The sequence below is a fragment of the Taeniopygia guttata genome, chromosome 17 (assembly GCF_048771995.1).
Source record: "Taeniopygia guttata chromosome 17, bTaeGut7.mat, whole genome shotgun sequence".
NCBI classification, from domain to species: domain Eukaryota; kingdom Metazoa; phylum Chordata; class Aves; order Passeriformes; family Estrildidae; genus Taeniopygia; species Taeniopygia guttata.
In genome coordinates, this window is record NC_133042.1 from 9,244,806 (window position 1) to 9,258,978 (window position 14,173).

Below are 14,173 nucleotides of genomic sequence, written 5' to 3' on the forward strand. Positions count from 1 at the left end.
AAATCTCTGGATTTGGGGACTGGGAGGCTGTGCTGCCAACCCTTGGTGGGCAACCTGAGAGCAGCTGGCAAGAGCCCTGCCCAGAGGCTGTGTGAGCCTCTCTGAGCTGTCAGCCAGGAGCACGATGGGGTCTTTTATTTGCACATGAACACCTCCACCTCTGCTCTGGATCCAGACAAGTGCCAGTGGAGCAGAGGCAAATGCAGCATGGCAGGGAAATCTGTGCTCGCTGCAGGGCTTCCCTGGCAACGTGTTCTCGTTTCTCTTGATAAGCAGTGCTGAAATAGTAAAGGATTGCTCCTGTCTGTTGGTGGGACTTCTCAGAACCAGAGATGGTTGGATTCAAATTCCAGCCTTTCATTCCTGTCTAAGCCCCTCTGCTGCACAGACTGCAATAAAATGGGTGAGATGCCTCACAGGAGCAGGTACAGCAGCACTCACTTATTGTAAATGCAGGTGAGCCTGGTGGGAAGAAGTGATGATGTCTGACTCCAGTTCAGAAGGCTGAATGATTTCTTAAATATAACTATACTATAATACATTCATATACTATATAAAGGAAGATATTAAAAACTACAAACCTACTTTTTCTAACTACCAAATCTAACTAATTAACAACTTAAAACCCTCTCTGAGAGTCCAGCCCCAGTGGATTGGATTGGCCATCAGGCTCAAACAATCCTCACCAGAATCCAACCAAGCAACACCCCAGGTAAACAATTCTCCAAACACATTCCACATGGGCAAAACAAGGAGCAGAAATAGAAATTGTTTTCTCTTTCTTTCCCCTGTGCTCCTCTATGAAAAATCCTGAAAGAGAGAAGAATGTGCCTGCCACACCAAGTTATTCAGACTCTGCTGCTGATCTCTGTCCCCACGGCCACACAGGGGTCTGAGGGAGCACAGCTCACACCTGAGCAGGGCTGGCACCAGCACAGGGCTGGGCACAGGGCAGTGGAACCTCTGTGTCCCCCCAGGCTGCCCACAGGGGATGCCCGAGCTGCCTGCACACCGCCAGGCACCGAGCAGGTTGTGCAGAGGAAAATGAGCAACACCTTCAGAACAGCAATAAATGATTTCCCTTGGGAACAAAGATGCAACTGTGACGAGAGAAGGTGGTGGGCAAACACAGCAGTAAAATTTAATGCATTCTCTGCAATTACAGCTCCAGCTGCCAGGTTGTTTCCCGTGCTGTCACTACAGCAGTGCTGACAGGTCTGGTCCCAGCCCGACCTTGCAGCCTCACCCCAAGCAGCAGAGCCCTGCTGGGATCCCTGCAGCCACAGGGCCTGGCTGTGCTGACAAACAGCAGGAATGTGCACCCCAGCTCACACTCCTGCTACATCCCTGAGCTGAAGAGACCCTGGGAGACCCCTGCCAAGGTTTGACATCCAGCCAGGCTTCTCCCCTGGCTCCCAGCTGGGAGCTGCTCCTGCCCTCTCCCAGCAGGCACAGGAGCTCCAAGGAGCCCCAGGCAGAGAGATGCACCAGCAGCCCCAGAGATGCCCCACCAGACTCCAGAGCCGTGCCAAGAACACCTGGAAGGAGTTTTATCCCAGCCAGGACTCCAGCATTTCTCATGCCCCTCTGTGCTCCCTTGACAGGAAATTTTTCAATCAGGACTTTCAGTCCTGTACAACCAGTTGAGGGGAGCAAAACAATTCCTTTAGCCCAAGTGTTTAATTTGCCATGAGTTAGGTCAACACCAGCCCCCAGGGGCTGCCCTGGGAACGTGCCCACCTCACCCAGCACCTGCAGACCCCTTCCCGTGCTCCCCCTGCACTCAGCCAGGCATCTTCAACACCTTGAAATGCTGTTTTCTCTTTCCAGCCCATTCCCCCAACGAATAGAAAAGAAACCAAAGGGAAAGTAAATAAATGGGAAAAGAAAACCACCCCAGGGAGCGACGGAAATTTGAGCCCACAGTGTTAAATTGCACTAAATAACTGAAAATCAATGTTGTTCTTCCTTTTCCTCAGGGCACAGCCATACACAGCAGCACTCCAGGGACACCTCTGCTCATTCCACCAGCCTGCTACGTGCACTTTCTTTTATTGCAAGCAAGGGCCCACTGCTGACAGTGAAAACAATATCCCTGGAAAAAAGCAATGGCCATTTTTAAAAATAAAATAATAGTTACAATTACAAGAGAACTGTGTTTCTTCTTTGCTCTATTACTCTCATAATTTTCCTAATTCTCCTGCTAATGTCCAGAGGTACCTGCCTTGAGATGAAGACACAAGAGCACACCAATAGCTACCAGGAAACATCAATTAAAAAACTCCAAGCAGCACTGCAATTAAGACACAGCATTGGGAATCATCCCTGCAGCCTTTCGGAACAACTGGAAAAACAAACCTCAATTAAGAATGCTATCATTAAAAAATCTGCAAACACAAAAAAACCCAAATCATTTTTATAGAGCTGCCTCAGGCTTCCAATGCACTTCATCCTGGTGCATCCCACCTGGAGCTGGGCTGAGGAACCCAGTGGCAATATCTGTTGGTTTTGCCTCAGTTAAGGGTGAGGAGCTGCTGGAGAGGAGGTCCCCACTCCAGGCAGGGCTGTGCAGGGTGGGTTTCATGGTTACTGCAGATTTAGGAACACCAGCACGCTGCCCTAGGAGATTCCCCCACCCTGCCCAAGCCCTGCTGCTCTAGACCCACCACACCACGTTCCATGAGAGCCAGGGGGTGACTGGAGGCCTGGGATGCTCCTTCCCCCTGGATCCAGAGCAGGAGCGAGGAGGAGCACGGCTTGTCCAGCCTGCTGCTCCTGGCCACAGCTTCTCCAACAGCTCAGATGGATCTGGGGACTGAACTCAGCCTTGTCCACAGCCTTGGCTGGCACAGCAGAGCTGTTGGCATCTGCTCTGGAAAGAGCCACACCTGCAGGTGCCACACGCCTGCCTGGCCGTGCTCCCTGGCTCAGGAGCACACAGGGATGGCCCCAGAGGGAGCAGGGATGGCCCCACAGGGAACAGGGATGGCCCCACAGGGAACAGGGATGGCCCCACAGGGAACAGGGATGGCCCCAGAGGGAGCAGGGATGGCTCCAGGGGCAGCAGGGATGGCCCCAGAGGGAGCACACAGGGATGGCCCCAGAGGGAGCAGAGCTCCTGCCAAAGGCTGGTTGTCTGGCAGGGGCAAACTCCTGCTTGTGCTGTCACACAGAAACTTCCTGACAAACCCTTGGCTCAGGGAAACAGCCTGATCTAATTGATAACTGTTTTGCTTTTGCTTTGCCAGGGGGAAAAAGCAGAGGAGAAGCAATTTAATTCTGCTGGACACACAGGCACTCCCAAGCTCCTGTTTGGGATCCCGCCACCTTCACCAGTGAAATCTGTTGGTTTGCCCAGGTGTCATCACTGAGCTGTCCCTTGAGAGATTCTGCACACAGGGATGGTGGAAATAGGTCTAAACACCATTATTGAGGGAAGGGATATTAACAATAGCATCCATCCTTCTTTACAAGCAAGGGGTCAGACTGCTGGGGAATGAAGAGCCTTCCCCAGGGGAATTTTGTGGCACACAGGCACCAGAGCTGAATCTCCTAATTCCAGGTACAAACCTTCACTGGCACAGATGCTACAGCCTGAGCAGACTTTGCACTGACTTAAAATATTGGTCATTACCTCACCAGCAGAGAAATAAATGTCTCTAATTTCTGGATACAAATTGGAATTTTCAAATTGACATCTGCATCTCCCAAATAAAATGAGGAAAATTGCCCATTAAATCAAACAGCAATGAAGTGAAGACTCAGCCACAGAACCTGCCTCGGGAACACAAAACTAGCCAGCTCCATTAATGTAATGATGCATTTTGATGAGGAACTCACTTGGGGCATGTTAGCATGAAAACTGCAGGGATGAGATCCTCCAAGGCTGATGGTGCAGCACTTCACTTTGCTCATGCCAAGCATAATCTGACCTAAGATTTAGAGCCACCACTTAGTGACAAATTAAAGAGACAAAGACCAGATGTTAGGTCACAGACAAAGAAGTTGCAAGACTCTAAAAAAAACGAAAGGAGAAACTTAAAAGAATTTGTCCCGGTTGTCAAAATCCTCTTTTCTTGGTTATGTAACATCCAAAATATCTTTGATTAGAAATAGGAGATGTTAAAATTTTATAGAGAAGTTGCTGAATTCTTCTGCACAAGGAGCTTTTCTAAACATTCTCATCCATCCAAATGATTTTTTGCCGATAATTAGCCTCAGAAAAATGCACTTAATCAAAGTGACATCCATTGCCTCTCCCTCCTGTAAATAGGACTGTGGCTTCTGATGATGCTTTTCTGGAAAGTGTTCAGACTATTCAAATTAAGCAACAAATAAGCTCCTAATGACACTTTGCTGAGATACAGTTTAATTTTATTTATGGGCTTTTTTTATACATGCCCCAACCCATCTGTCAGCACTGTCCAAGAAAAGAGAATGCAGATGAAAAACTGCCATAGTCAGGACAGCAAACATCAAAGGGATGCCACAGCTTGGGGTATGAAACAATATTTATCCATCCAGCAGATGTGCTTTCTCAGCTGCCTTTAATCAGCCCTTGCAGCATCACTTCAGAACAGGAGCCTGGCTGGCAGCCCCAGCCCCAGCCCCAGGGATGCTGTGCTCAGCTCCTGCTCCCTTCCCCAGCACCCCTGGGTGCTTTGCTCCCACAGCTGCCTGGCACAGGGGATTCCCATGCCCAGAGGAGCCAGGAAGGTGAAAAGGCAGCCAGGCCCCAGCAGGGTTTGTGCCCCAGCTCTTCCCCTTCTCTTTGTTACAGGCTCAACATCTCAACTCTGCCTTTGCTGGTGCATCCCAGAAGCTCCGGGTGCTTCCATGTCCACAAAACCTCAGTGAGGTAAGGAAGGCAGCACTGCCAGGAGCAAGCAGAACAAATCCATTTTTCTCCCAGTATTGACACTGACAGCACCTTCCAAATGGGAAAGAAACTTCTGAACTAGGCAGGACTAACGCCAGGCAATGGAGGCAGCTGCAGGGTTCCAAAGAGAACCTTCCTCCCCAAACAGAAATCACCTCCCAGGCCCCAGCGGCCGGATCCTTGCCCTGAGAGCTGTTTGTAGCCTCAGAATTCAGAGCTGAATGACACCAAATCCTGCTTCTCCACCCAGAGACCTGCCTGGCAGAAATGTCAAGCCCAGAATTCGAACACAGCTGAGCCCAAAGCCTTCCACCGTCTCGTGGCAGGGAGCTCCGAAATCAGTAAGATGATCCTGAAAGGGGCACTTGGACTTGACAAGTCTAGATTTGCTTGTCATTAGGCTTTTCTCTCTCTGTCTCACAAATCCATTTTCCTCCCACATTCCCTTCCCAGCCAGCCGTTTCCTATTTGTTTGCTGGCCAATTTATTGCATCCACCACAGGATGTTCAAAGTGTTATTTAATTCTCCTGTCAATCAGTCCACCTGCCAAAGAGCAAGCCCTGCTCGGATCGACTGCGTTCATCTTTCACACTACAAAAAGTAAATTAGGAGCAGTCTAATTTACCCATTCCACCTCACTTTCAGTGATTAGTTCCTTCTGTTGCAGAGGTTATCCAGACCCACTCTCTCCTCCTGCTGTACCACAGCTCTCTAATTATCTACTTGTTCCAATGAGCTCTTATCTCCTCAAGCTCCAGCATTACCTCATTCCAGGGTTGGTGTCTCTTCAGCATCCTCTGTGATGAGGATGCACTAATTCATCTCTAGCAGGAACAGTTTTTAACTCTCCAGAAGCAGCAAAACCCAGGCTCCCCTTTGGCCTCCCATCCTTTTAGTCTTTGCTGACCCCAGAAACCTCCTCACTTCCAGCAGCACACTCATTCCAGGGTAATGTTCCAAAGCAGACATTTGAAACACTAATTTTAAGCTTTCCTTTGACAAATAAACGAGATATTCAGCGTTGTGGGTGTTTTCCTTCAGTGCTTCATCTCCAAGTCCAGCGAGCTCTACTTCACCACTCACAGTTCCCCGCAGAGTTTCCGTGGGGGGATTTTCCTCAGCACGTCCCTGTCAGGGCTGTAGCAAAGCTCTTCAAAGCACAGCTCTGAGCTGCTTATCATCCACAAGCACAGCAAAGCCAAAAAGTCTTTCTGCTTCTCGTGTTTTTCTTTGCCAGCCTAAATCAGCTCCTGATTCAGTGGGTTTGGAGCAGGCTAATGAACTAGTCATAATTACTCCAGCGAGCTCGATTCAGCCACAAGGTCCCACTATTATTAATGACTTGGACTGGAATTTAGGCCTAACAGCAGCATTTCCCAAAGCCCACAGCTCATCTCAGCTCCCAGGGAAGCCAAGTGGACTCCAGTGAACAGCAAATGTGGGCTCAGAGGTCTCTATGCCCCCACACAATGAAATTATCAGTGTTTTCCAGATGAAGGGGAAATCAAACAACTCAAGGAAACAGCACAGAGCCAGTCAAACTGAGATATCTTGAGAAACAATGCTAATGAATTCTTGAGAAACAGGGCTAATGAATTAACAAAACAACCCAGAGTATCTCCACATTAAAATTAAAGAGAGATGCTGAATCAGAAAGACTCAAATCTAGAGGAAAATGAAGGTTAAGGGGTGTAGCCAGAGAAATACAGAAAGAACACAATCTGCAATTGCCATCTTCCGTATTTCAGATGCTTCAGAATACTTAAATATGGAAACTATTAAATCTTCAAACCTGACCAAATGAGCCATATCACAACCATTCTGAAACCCAGACATTTTCTGCAGCAGGAATTTCCTGTTAACTTCCCACTTGGTGTCATAAAACTATATTAATGTTTAAGTGTCTGTTAAGGAAATCTGGGCTTTAAAACCTCCAGGATCACAGATTCCTTTTTGAGCCAGACCAATTTTATGCAGCGATAAAAGTTAGGAACACTTATAGAGAACATTTGTAAAACCCACATTTACAGTCTCAAAGCCAAATTCATTCTTTTTTTTTTTTTTTATGATGCTTGCACATATTAAAAAAAAAATAAGAGAAACGTACAAAAGCCTTGATGCAGGTGTACCAGGCACACAGTAGCTAGTCAAGGACTAACCAGTAATTGAAAGTGTTTTTTACCAACAGGAATTACATCTCTCTGTGTTTGCATCACACAATTAATTGGTGGGGAAAGATAAAAATCTGACTCCCCATTAGCACTGCAGCTCCTGAGTATTTATGATATGAGCAGAGTCGAAGGGAAGGTGCTTGTTCCTCTTGATTTAACTGCTCTGCCCATGGAATTCTCTTGCCACTCATGGCATTCCCTCTATTGCTCACTCAACCTGGGGATAAATCCCAAGCAGGCAGGAACAGCAGGCTGGTGCTCAGCACAAAAAAGCCATTCCTCTGTTCATCCCAAGGAAGGGAGAGCGGCACCGCCACCCCGGCAGCTCTTCAGGGTCACCCTGCTGCCACGACAGCACCCGAGGACAGCCTGGAGGAGCCATCCCTGCTCAATAAATGCTTGTCAGCCCAAATTCCACCCGTGGTGGCACACAGAGTTCCACCGGCCCCTCGCTATCCCACGCATGGATTCCTTGTCCTGCTTGCCAGCCCCTGATGGACTCCAGGACATGGAGAGCTGCTTGCACAGCTCCGCTGGCCCGGCACCCGCACAGCTCCCAGCGCATCCAGCACCCCGGGGCACCCCCGGCCTCCACCCTCCACACACCCCGGCGGGGATGGATCCCGCACATCCCGGCGGGGATAGATGGATCCCGCACATCCCGGCGGGGATAGATGGATCCCGCACACCCCGGCGGGGATGGATGGATCCCGCACATCCCACCCCAGCAGCCCCGGAGCCTGCCCGGCCGCCAGCACCGCGGAGAGCTCCGTGCCGGGCGGGAGCAGCACCGCGGAGAGCTCCGCGTCCCCTCCCCGCCGTGTCCCGCCGTGTCCCCATCCCCGCATTGCCCCAGCTCTGTGTCCCTGCCGGCGGTCGCTGTCCCCCCGCCGCGCCCCGAACCTGTCGTCGCTCTGGAAGGACTGGTCCCCCAGCAGCAGATCTCGGAAGCGGTACCGGGGCGGCAGGGGCAGCACCTCGGACTCCAGCTCCGTCATCTTCAGGGAGGCGATGTCCAGAATGACCCCGCTCTTGCGGCTCCCGCCGCCGTCCCCGCCGCCGCAGCCGCCGGGCGACGAGAGCCTGCGGGAGAGAAGGGACAGCGGCAATGGGGGGGACACGGGGGGCCCTGCCCTGCCCTGCCCTGCCCGCCCCCAGCGCCTCCTCCGGGGCCGGCCCCGCCACCCCCCGCACCCCGCCGCGTTACATTGCGGGGCAGGCGGCCGTGCCCGCCCTGCAGAGCGCTGCCCCCGGGGGCATGGGTGCCTCGGGGCTCCCGGCCCGGCGGAGCGGCCGGCGGGGCGGGCAGCGGCCCCGGAGCGCCCCGGGCTCAGGACATTCGCTGCTCAGCTGGAGACCGACGGAGAGCAAGAGGAGCCAATGGAGAAACCCAATTGCCGGCAGGAAATAAAACTGCTCGCAAGAGAATCCAGAGCCGACAGCCAAAGGCAGAGCCACCCCCAGCCTCCCCCCGCGATGAGAAGTAGGGATGGGAGGCAGGCGAGGCGATGGCTCCACAACCGTGCTGGAAGGAGAAGCACAACCTCCTCTCCGGACTGCTGGCACTTAAATCATCTGAACAAGCCGGGATTAAATGAGGAACCGCGAAGGCTGATGACTCAGTCACCTGTCCGGCTGCCAAGTGTCGTGGCCAGGAGGATACATCACCCATCCCCTGGCATGTCCGTGCCTCCGATCAGGGGTGGGCAGCGCCGGGGAGAGACCCAAGGTGATGGCTCAGACAGCTGCGTGTGGCCACGGCACACAGAGAGGAGATTAAACCCAGCCAGCCCTCGGGAGGTTATTTCAGAGGGTTAAGGGCTTTCTTTGGTCTCTTTTCTCAAAGCACATTCAGCACCAGAACGTGGGTACATTCCTGCTGCCCACATCCACTCGAGCTACCCATCACAGCAGATTGGGGTTACACTGAAACTTCCCAAAGCAGCAAAGCCATTCATTGCAGAGACCCCAAAGGCAGCAGCCCAGCTCCTGATCGTTTCTGGCTGGGCTTCATCGGTGAAATTCATCCATGCCATGAGAGGAGCTCCAATTTCACAGACTTTGTGGGAAGAGGGGAGGACAGGGCTTGGAAGAGCAGCCGTGGTGCCTCTGAGCCGATTCTTCATCCCTCACACGTAACTCTGGAGTGTGAGGCAGCAAAGAGCTGAAAGGCTCCAACTCCTGTCTGATGCACTTCCAAGAGCCTCTCCATGTTCATCCAAAGCCTCTCCAGCTCATTCCCAGCTTCTTCCCACAGCTTTGCCTCCAGCACACCCTGCACAGGCTAAAGGCAGGGGAAAGAGCCTCCAGCAGCTGGATGCTGAACTGGCACTGAGCACAGACTGGGGGCTGCTGCAGGATGGGAGCTCAGGCTCCTCTCATCATCTTTTATCTTTAACAACCACACCCCTGTAAATCACTCCCGGCTGACCAGACTCCAGAGTCCTGCTCAGCTGCTGTTCTGAGTTTCCAGAAGAGCAATGGGTGTGCAGAATTCCAGCTGAACACAGCCCAGCCCACCCTCAGCGCTTCAGAGGGTTCTCACTGCTGCTATTTGCCACTTCATTCTGTCCCCCCCAGAGCTCCTTTAGCTGCCCTATGCACGGGCAGCCCAGGCTCTGCACTGACTAATGCATCTGTGCAGGGCCTTGGCCATCAGGGAGGTTATTCTATGCTACTCATTGATCCAAAACTTGGCCTTTAAGATCAATCAAGCCAAGCTCCTGTCAACTCAAGCACTCCCTCCGGATCCACGGATATAAACAGCGAAGTTTGCTGACCACCTCTAGCTCGTGTTGCAAAGGAGGATCTAACATTAAGCACAAAAAAAAAAAAAAAAAGCCATAATTAAGTCTTTCCTCTTAGAGCTTAACTGTGATAAATTAGGCCAAAAGCACGCCGTTTCTAGGCCATCAGGACAGCATTCTGAAACTCAGATTTCAGCGTGACAAAATGCAATTTTTAAAAATCATCCACCCTGTTATTGTAGCCACGGTTTAAAGAGGGGAACCAGGTGCCTGGCTCCAAATGGGGGTGATTATAATTGTGTTTGAGGAGACTGTCACACCCAGAGCTCTCTGGTGATTCTGAAGTGCCTGTTTAAAGGAGCACCTTGTTTCCTTTCCCAGAGGAAAGGAGTGCTGCAGCTGCAGAGCCCTGGACACGCTGCCTGCCATGGGGAAAGGGCATCTTTACCCCCAGCTGCCACCCTGGCTGGCACTGCACAGCTCCTGTGGGTCTGGACGGGCAGGGCCACCCTTACCTGCCCCTCTGGAGCTGTGGATGCTCCCAGCCATTCCCAGCCATTCTCCTCGTTATCAAACACAGATCTTTGGGGGCTGGGTGCTGTTTGGTTTTATTATTTCTACAGGATTCTGTCCCAGTTCAATCAATCCATCTCTCCTGGCCTCAGATCATGAACCAAAGCAAATATTCACCACTGCCCTTTATCAGCATTTAGAAACTGTAGTAAAATCCAATAATATCAGTAGCTCTGGAAATACAATATCTGCTATTTGCATCTGAGCTCCTTCTCCCATTGGCGGTAGCAGCTACACTTTGAATGTATTTTCTCTTATTCTTGCATACAAAATCATTCAGCATTTTTAAATTTTGGCACGTTTGTTTATTCTGCACGAAGCCTCACTACAAGAAATGCTGCATTTTCTTGCTTGCCACAATGTCTTTATCAATTGCACAGTGACTTTGAGATGTTGCACATCGATGTCTTAGACAAAAGTGCTCCTGCAAGACACACAAATCTCCTGACACTGGCACAGAGGATTTACAACCTCTCCTCCCAAACACAGGGATCCTGAGCTATGGAAATGCCACAGCAACCTGGCTACTTCTTCAAAGCTGTAGTGGTATAAAATAAAAAATTCATGAACAAGCTCATTTATTGCATAGTCTACAAATACTACTGAAAAAAAATAATAATCCTGGAGTGGTTTATAGCTAAATACAGATCTGCAGCTTTATTTTTATCATCCCTTTCCTTCCTTCCTCCAGAAGCACGTACCACTAAAGCAGCGTGCTGCCATCAGCATATGGAAACCTCCACACTCTTCCACTCTCTGCTACGGCAGCATCTCCCTCCCAGCTTGGCCAGCTGCCATGGGGAGGGGACATGGCTCTGCTCAGCCTCCTGGGGGTGCTGGGGCTGGGCCAAGCCCTGTGTGACCCCCAGACCCCCCTGCTGCTCTCTGCTCCCCTCAGAGCCCCTGCAGACCCCTCAGTGCCCGGTTCAGTGGGCACACGGAGCCCCAGTGCCACGCCTGCCTCGCCTCCTTCCATCCTCCCTGTGCCCTTGCTGGTCCCAGTTGGCACAGCCAGGGGCACCTCGCTGCTGCCAGCCCCGTGCCCAGGGCACAGCACCAGAGAGGGATGGGGTTTGTGGCTCTGCAGTGCCCCTGCTCCCTGCAGCTCCTCACAGCTCCTCACAGCCAAGAGACAGCTTTTCCTCAGAGGAAAATCCACAGGCAGGGAGCTCCTTGTCGTGAACATCAGGATTTCCATTATTATTTGTAACTACGTCTGTCAAAGAAGAGGAAGGACACAACCCCAGTTCCTCCTCTGCTTCCTCGCACGCTGCACACCACAAAAACCGCAGGGCACCCTCCTGCTTCCCACCACAGAGCAGTGCCAAACCACAGAGCCCACACTTGTGCTGTGGGGGAGCTGCCCACACCCGCCAGGCACCTTCAGGAGCCCCAGAGCTCTCAGGGACACCTCTGCTCTGCCAGCACCAAAAGTTCCTGGAGGATACGCTCCTCCTCTCCCCCTGAGGGCTGGGCTGTGCAAACAGAACCCATGAACCCACATTTGGGGCAAGTTCTTGCATAACCTCCAATCCAAACCTCTCCTCTCCCACTCCGAGCTGTAAAAGGAGCCAGAGGCAGCAGGTCCTGCTGGCAGCCATCTGTTCTAGCTCCATCCTTCCCCCAGGAGCATGGCCAGGGAGCCTGGCTGTGCCACCAGGAACGCCAGTGCCTCGTGTCCAGCACCAACAGCCCCTCCTCAGGCCAAGCCACTTCGGGTTTTGGGCCCCAGCACTGCCTGCAGCACCCCAGGCAGCTGCTGCTGTGCCTCTGTCACCTCTAAGGGCATGGAGAGGACAATCCCTGGCTGAAACAGTGGAGCAGAACAACACACGGGGTCTGACCTTTCTCTTGCTGTTGGCACCGACACAGGGCACAATCCCCTGGCAGAACCCAAGCTCTGGGCAGCAAACAGGCTGGGCAGAGCCTCCAGCTGCTCTCTGCTGGCCCAGACCATCACAGGGTGAGAGTATCTGGGTTGCACTCAGGGGTTGGGACACTTCTCCACAGGGTCCTTGGGTGCTCCAGGACAGCAAGGAGCACCTGGATGTGCTGCCATGACCAGAGTCTGGTCCTGCATCCTGTCCATCCTCAGCAAGCCCAGCCACCACCAGGCTCTCTGAGCCCTCCAGGGAGCCAAGCCACACAGGAAACACTGCCCTTTCTTTTCCTATAGTTATTTAAATATATACAATCATCTCATGTTTGTTTCTCCTCCCACAGCTCTTCTGGTTACCAGGTTACAGTTGTTCTCCCCTCTCTTTTTGGTTTGGGGTTTTTTTCCCCTCCCTGAGTGACATCCCTATGGGGTGTCTTTATGGCTGAAGTGCTTGGGGGCACAGATTTGGTCCCCAGAGCCAGGACAGGGCTCCCACACACCTGCAGGACAGGGCTCCCACACACCTGCAGGACAGGATTCCCACACCTGCACAGCATCCCCTGCCCAGGCACTGCCCCTCCATCCCAGCCCTGCAGGGACACCCCCATGGAAGAGTCGGGCTGCTGATTTCAGAGCTGATTTCTCTGCCAGCTCCTCCTCTCCCTGAGAGCAGCAGCCAAGTCACTGCTGGTTCTGCCTTGCCTTGTTGGGGAAGAGCCCCAGGTCTCATCCCTCTGTGCCACAGTGGTCACAGTCGCTGCTCATGGAGACACCGCCACTCCTACGATGGGTGTGGGTTTGGTATTTTTTGATTCAAAGAGTTTGAAGAGCTCTGAGGGATGTGAACAGGCCCAGCCCAACCCAAGTCATTCTTGCCATGAGCAGCTTCGGCTCAAGTGCTGTTTTGGGTACAAATCTGCAGAGCACACCCTCACACATCTCTATATACGCACACACTCACAGCATATGAAGTGCTTCAGCTCTCAGATTGAATCCAAATTCCCATCTCCACAGACAGCTGGACTGTCCACGTCAGGAGCTGCTGTTGCTCAGAACTTCCCCACAACTGCTGAGCCCTGTGACAAATCCATCCATCGCTTCGCTTCCAACAAGCACAGGCAATTTAGCACCACAGGCCTCGCACAGAAATTAGCATTTTGTGTGTTCCACGTGGAAAATGAACAGGAAGAGTGAGTCAGTGCAAAGCTCCACAAGCCTTTCCCCCGCTGGCAAATGCTATTTTCTAGAAGATAAAAGTAGAAATTGGACCTTCCAGGTCCAGAGCCACTTTCCTCATTAGACAGCCCTGCATTAGCAATGGAGCCTCACATCTCCCCATCCCCTCTGGCCCGGTGCACAGAAGGGTTTGTGTGACAGGGTAGAGCTCACAGGAGGCACAGCCCCACAGAGAAGCTTTTTCCCTCTTTTTTGATCCCACAGCAGCACATGAGTGGCAGAGGCAGCCCAGGTGACATTTTGCAGTCTGGCCCTCCCAGAGGGATCAGCCACAGCTCTGTCCAGAGCATCCTGTCTGCAGGGGCTGGCAGGGCTGGGGGTGCCCAGCAGGCACAAAGGCAAACCAGCCAGGCTGATGTCCCTGCAGACTGCAAAGCCCAAATAACACCGGGAAAAGCAGGGAGGGAAAGCACATCCTGGGCTCCTGGCAGGTGAGGGGACCAGCTCCCACTCCTCAGGCCTGGGCTGGGGTCTCCTCATCTCTATAATAAGAAAAACCAACCTGGAGGAGTGCAAGGTCTGGTGGAACCAACCTGAGCAGTCTGTGGAAGGTTCCCTGCCCAGGGCAGGGGGTTGGAACAGCAGGATCTTTAAAATTCCTTCAGCCCAAACCCTTCTGGGATTCTGTGACTTGCAACCTGTTCTATTCTAGTGTGTAAAAATGCAAATCAGCTCAGCTGATCACTT

The 14,173-nt window shown here is 52.2% G+C and overlaps 1 protein-coding gene across 8 annotated transcripts in view; it reads right to left on the reverse strand.

Annotated features, from left to right (window-relative positions):
* The window catches only part of KCNT1 (potassium sodium-activated channel subfamily T member 1), a 75,557-nt gene that overhangs the window by 54,496 nt on the left and 6,888 nt on the right, over positions 1-14,173 (reverse strand). For 7 of the 8 annotated variants that reach the window (XR_012058518.1, XM_030286658.4, XM_030286660.4 and 4 more), the window contains exon 2: positions 7,955-8,134. Coding sequence is in view for 7 of the 8 variants with exons in the window: in XM_030286658.4 (XP_030142518.4) it covers positions 7,955-8,134 (180 nt within the window). In the remaining variant the exon portion in view is untranslated. Of the gene's footprint in view, positions 1-7,954; positions 8,135-8,258; positions 8,637-14,173 lie in introns of those variants that run through there. The other variant, XM_030286663.4, reaches the window with a different exon arrangement.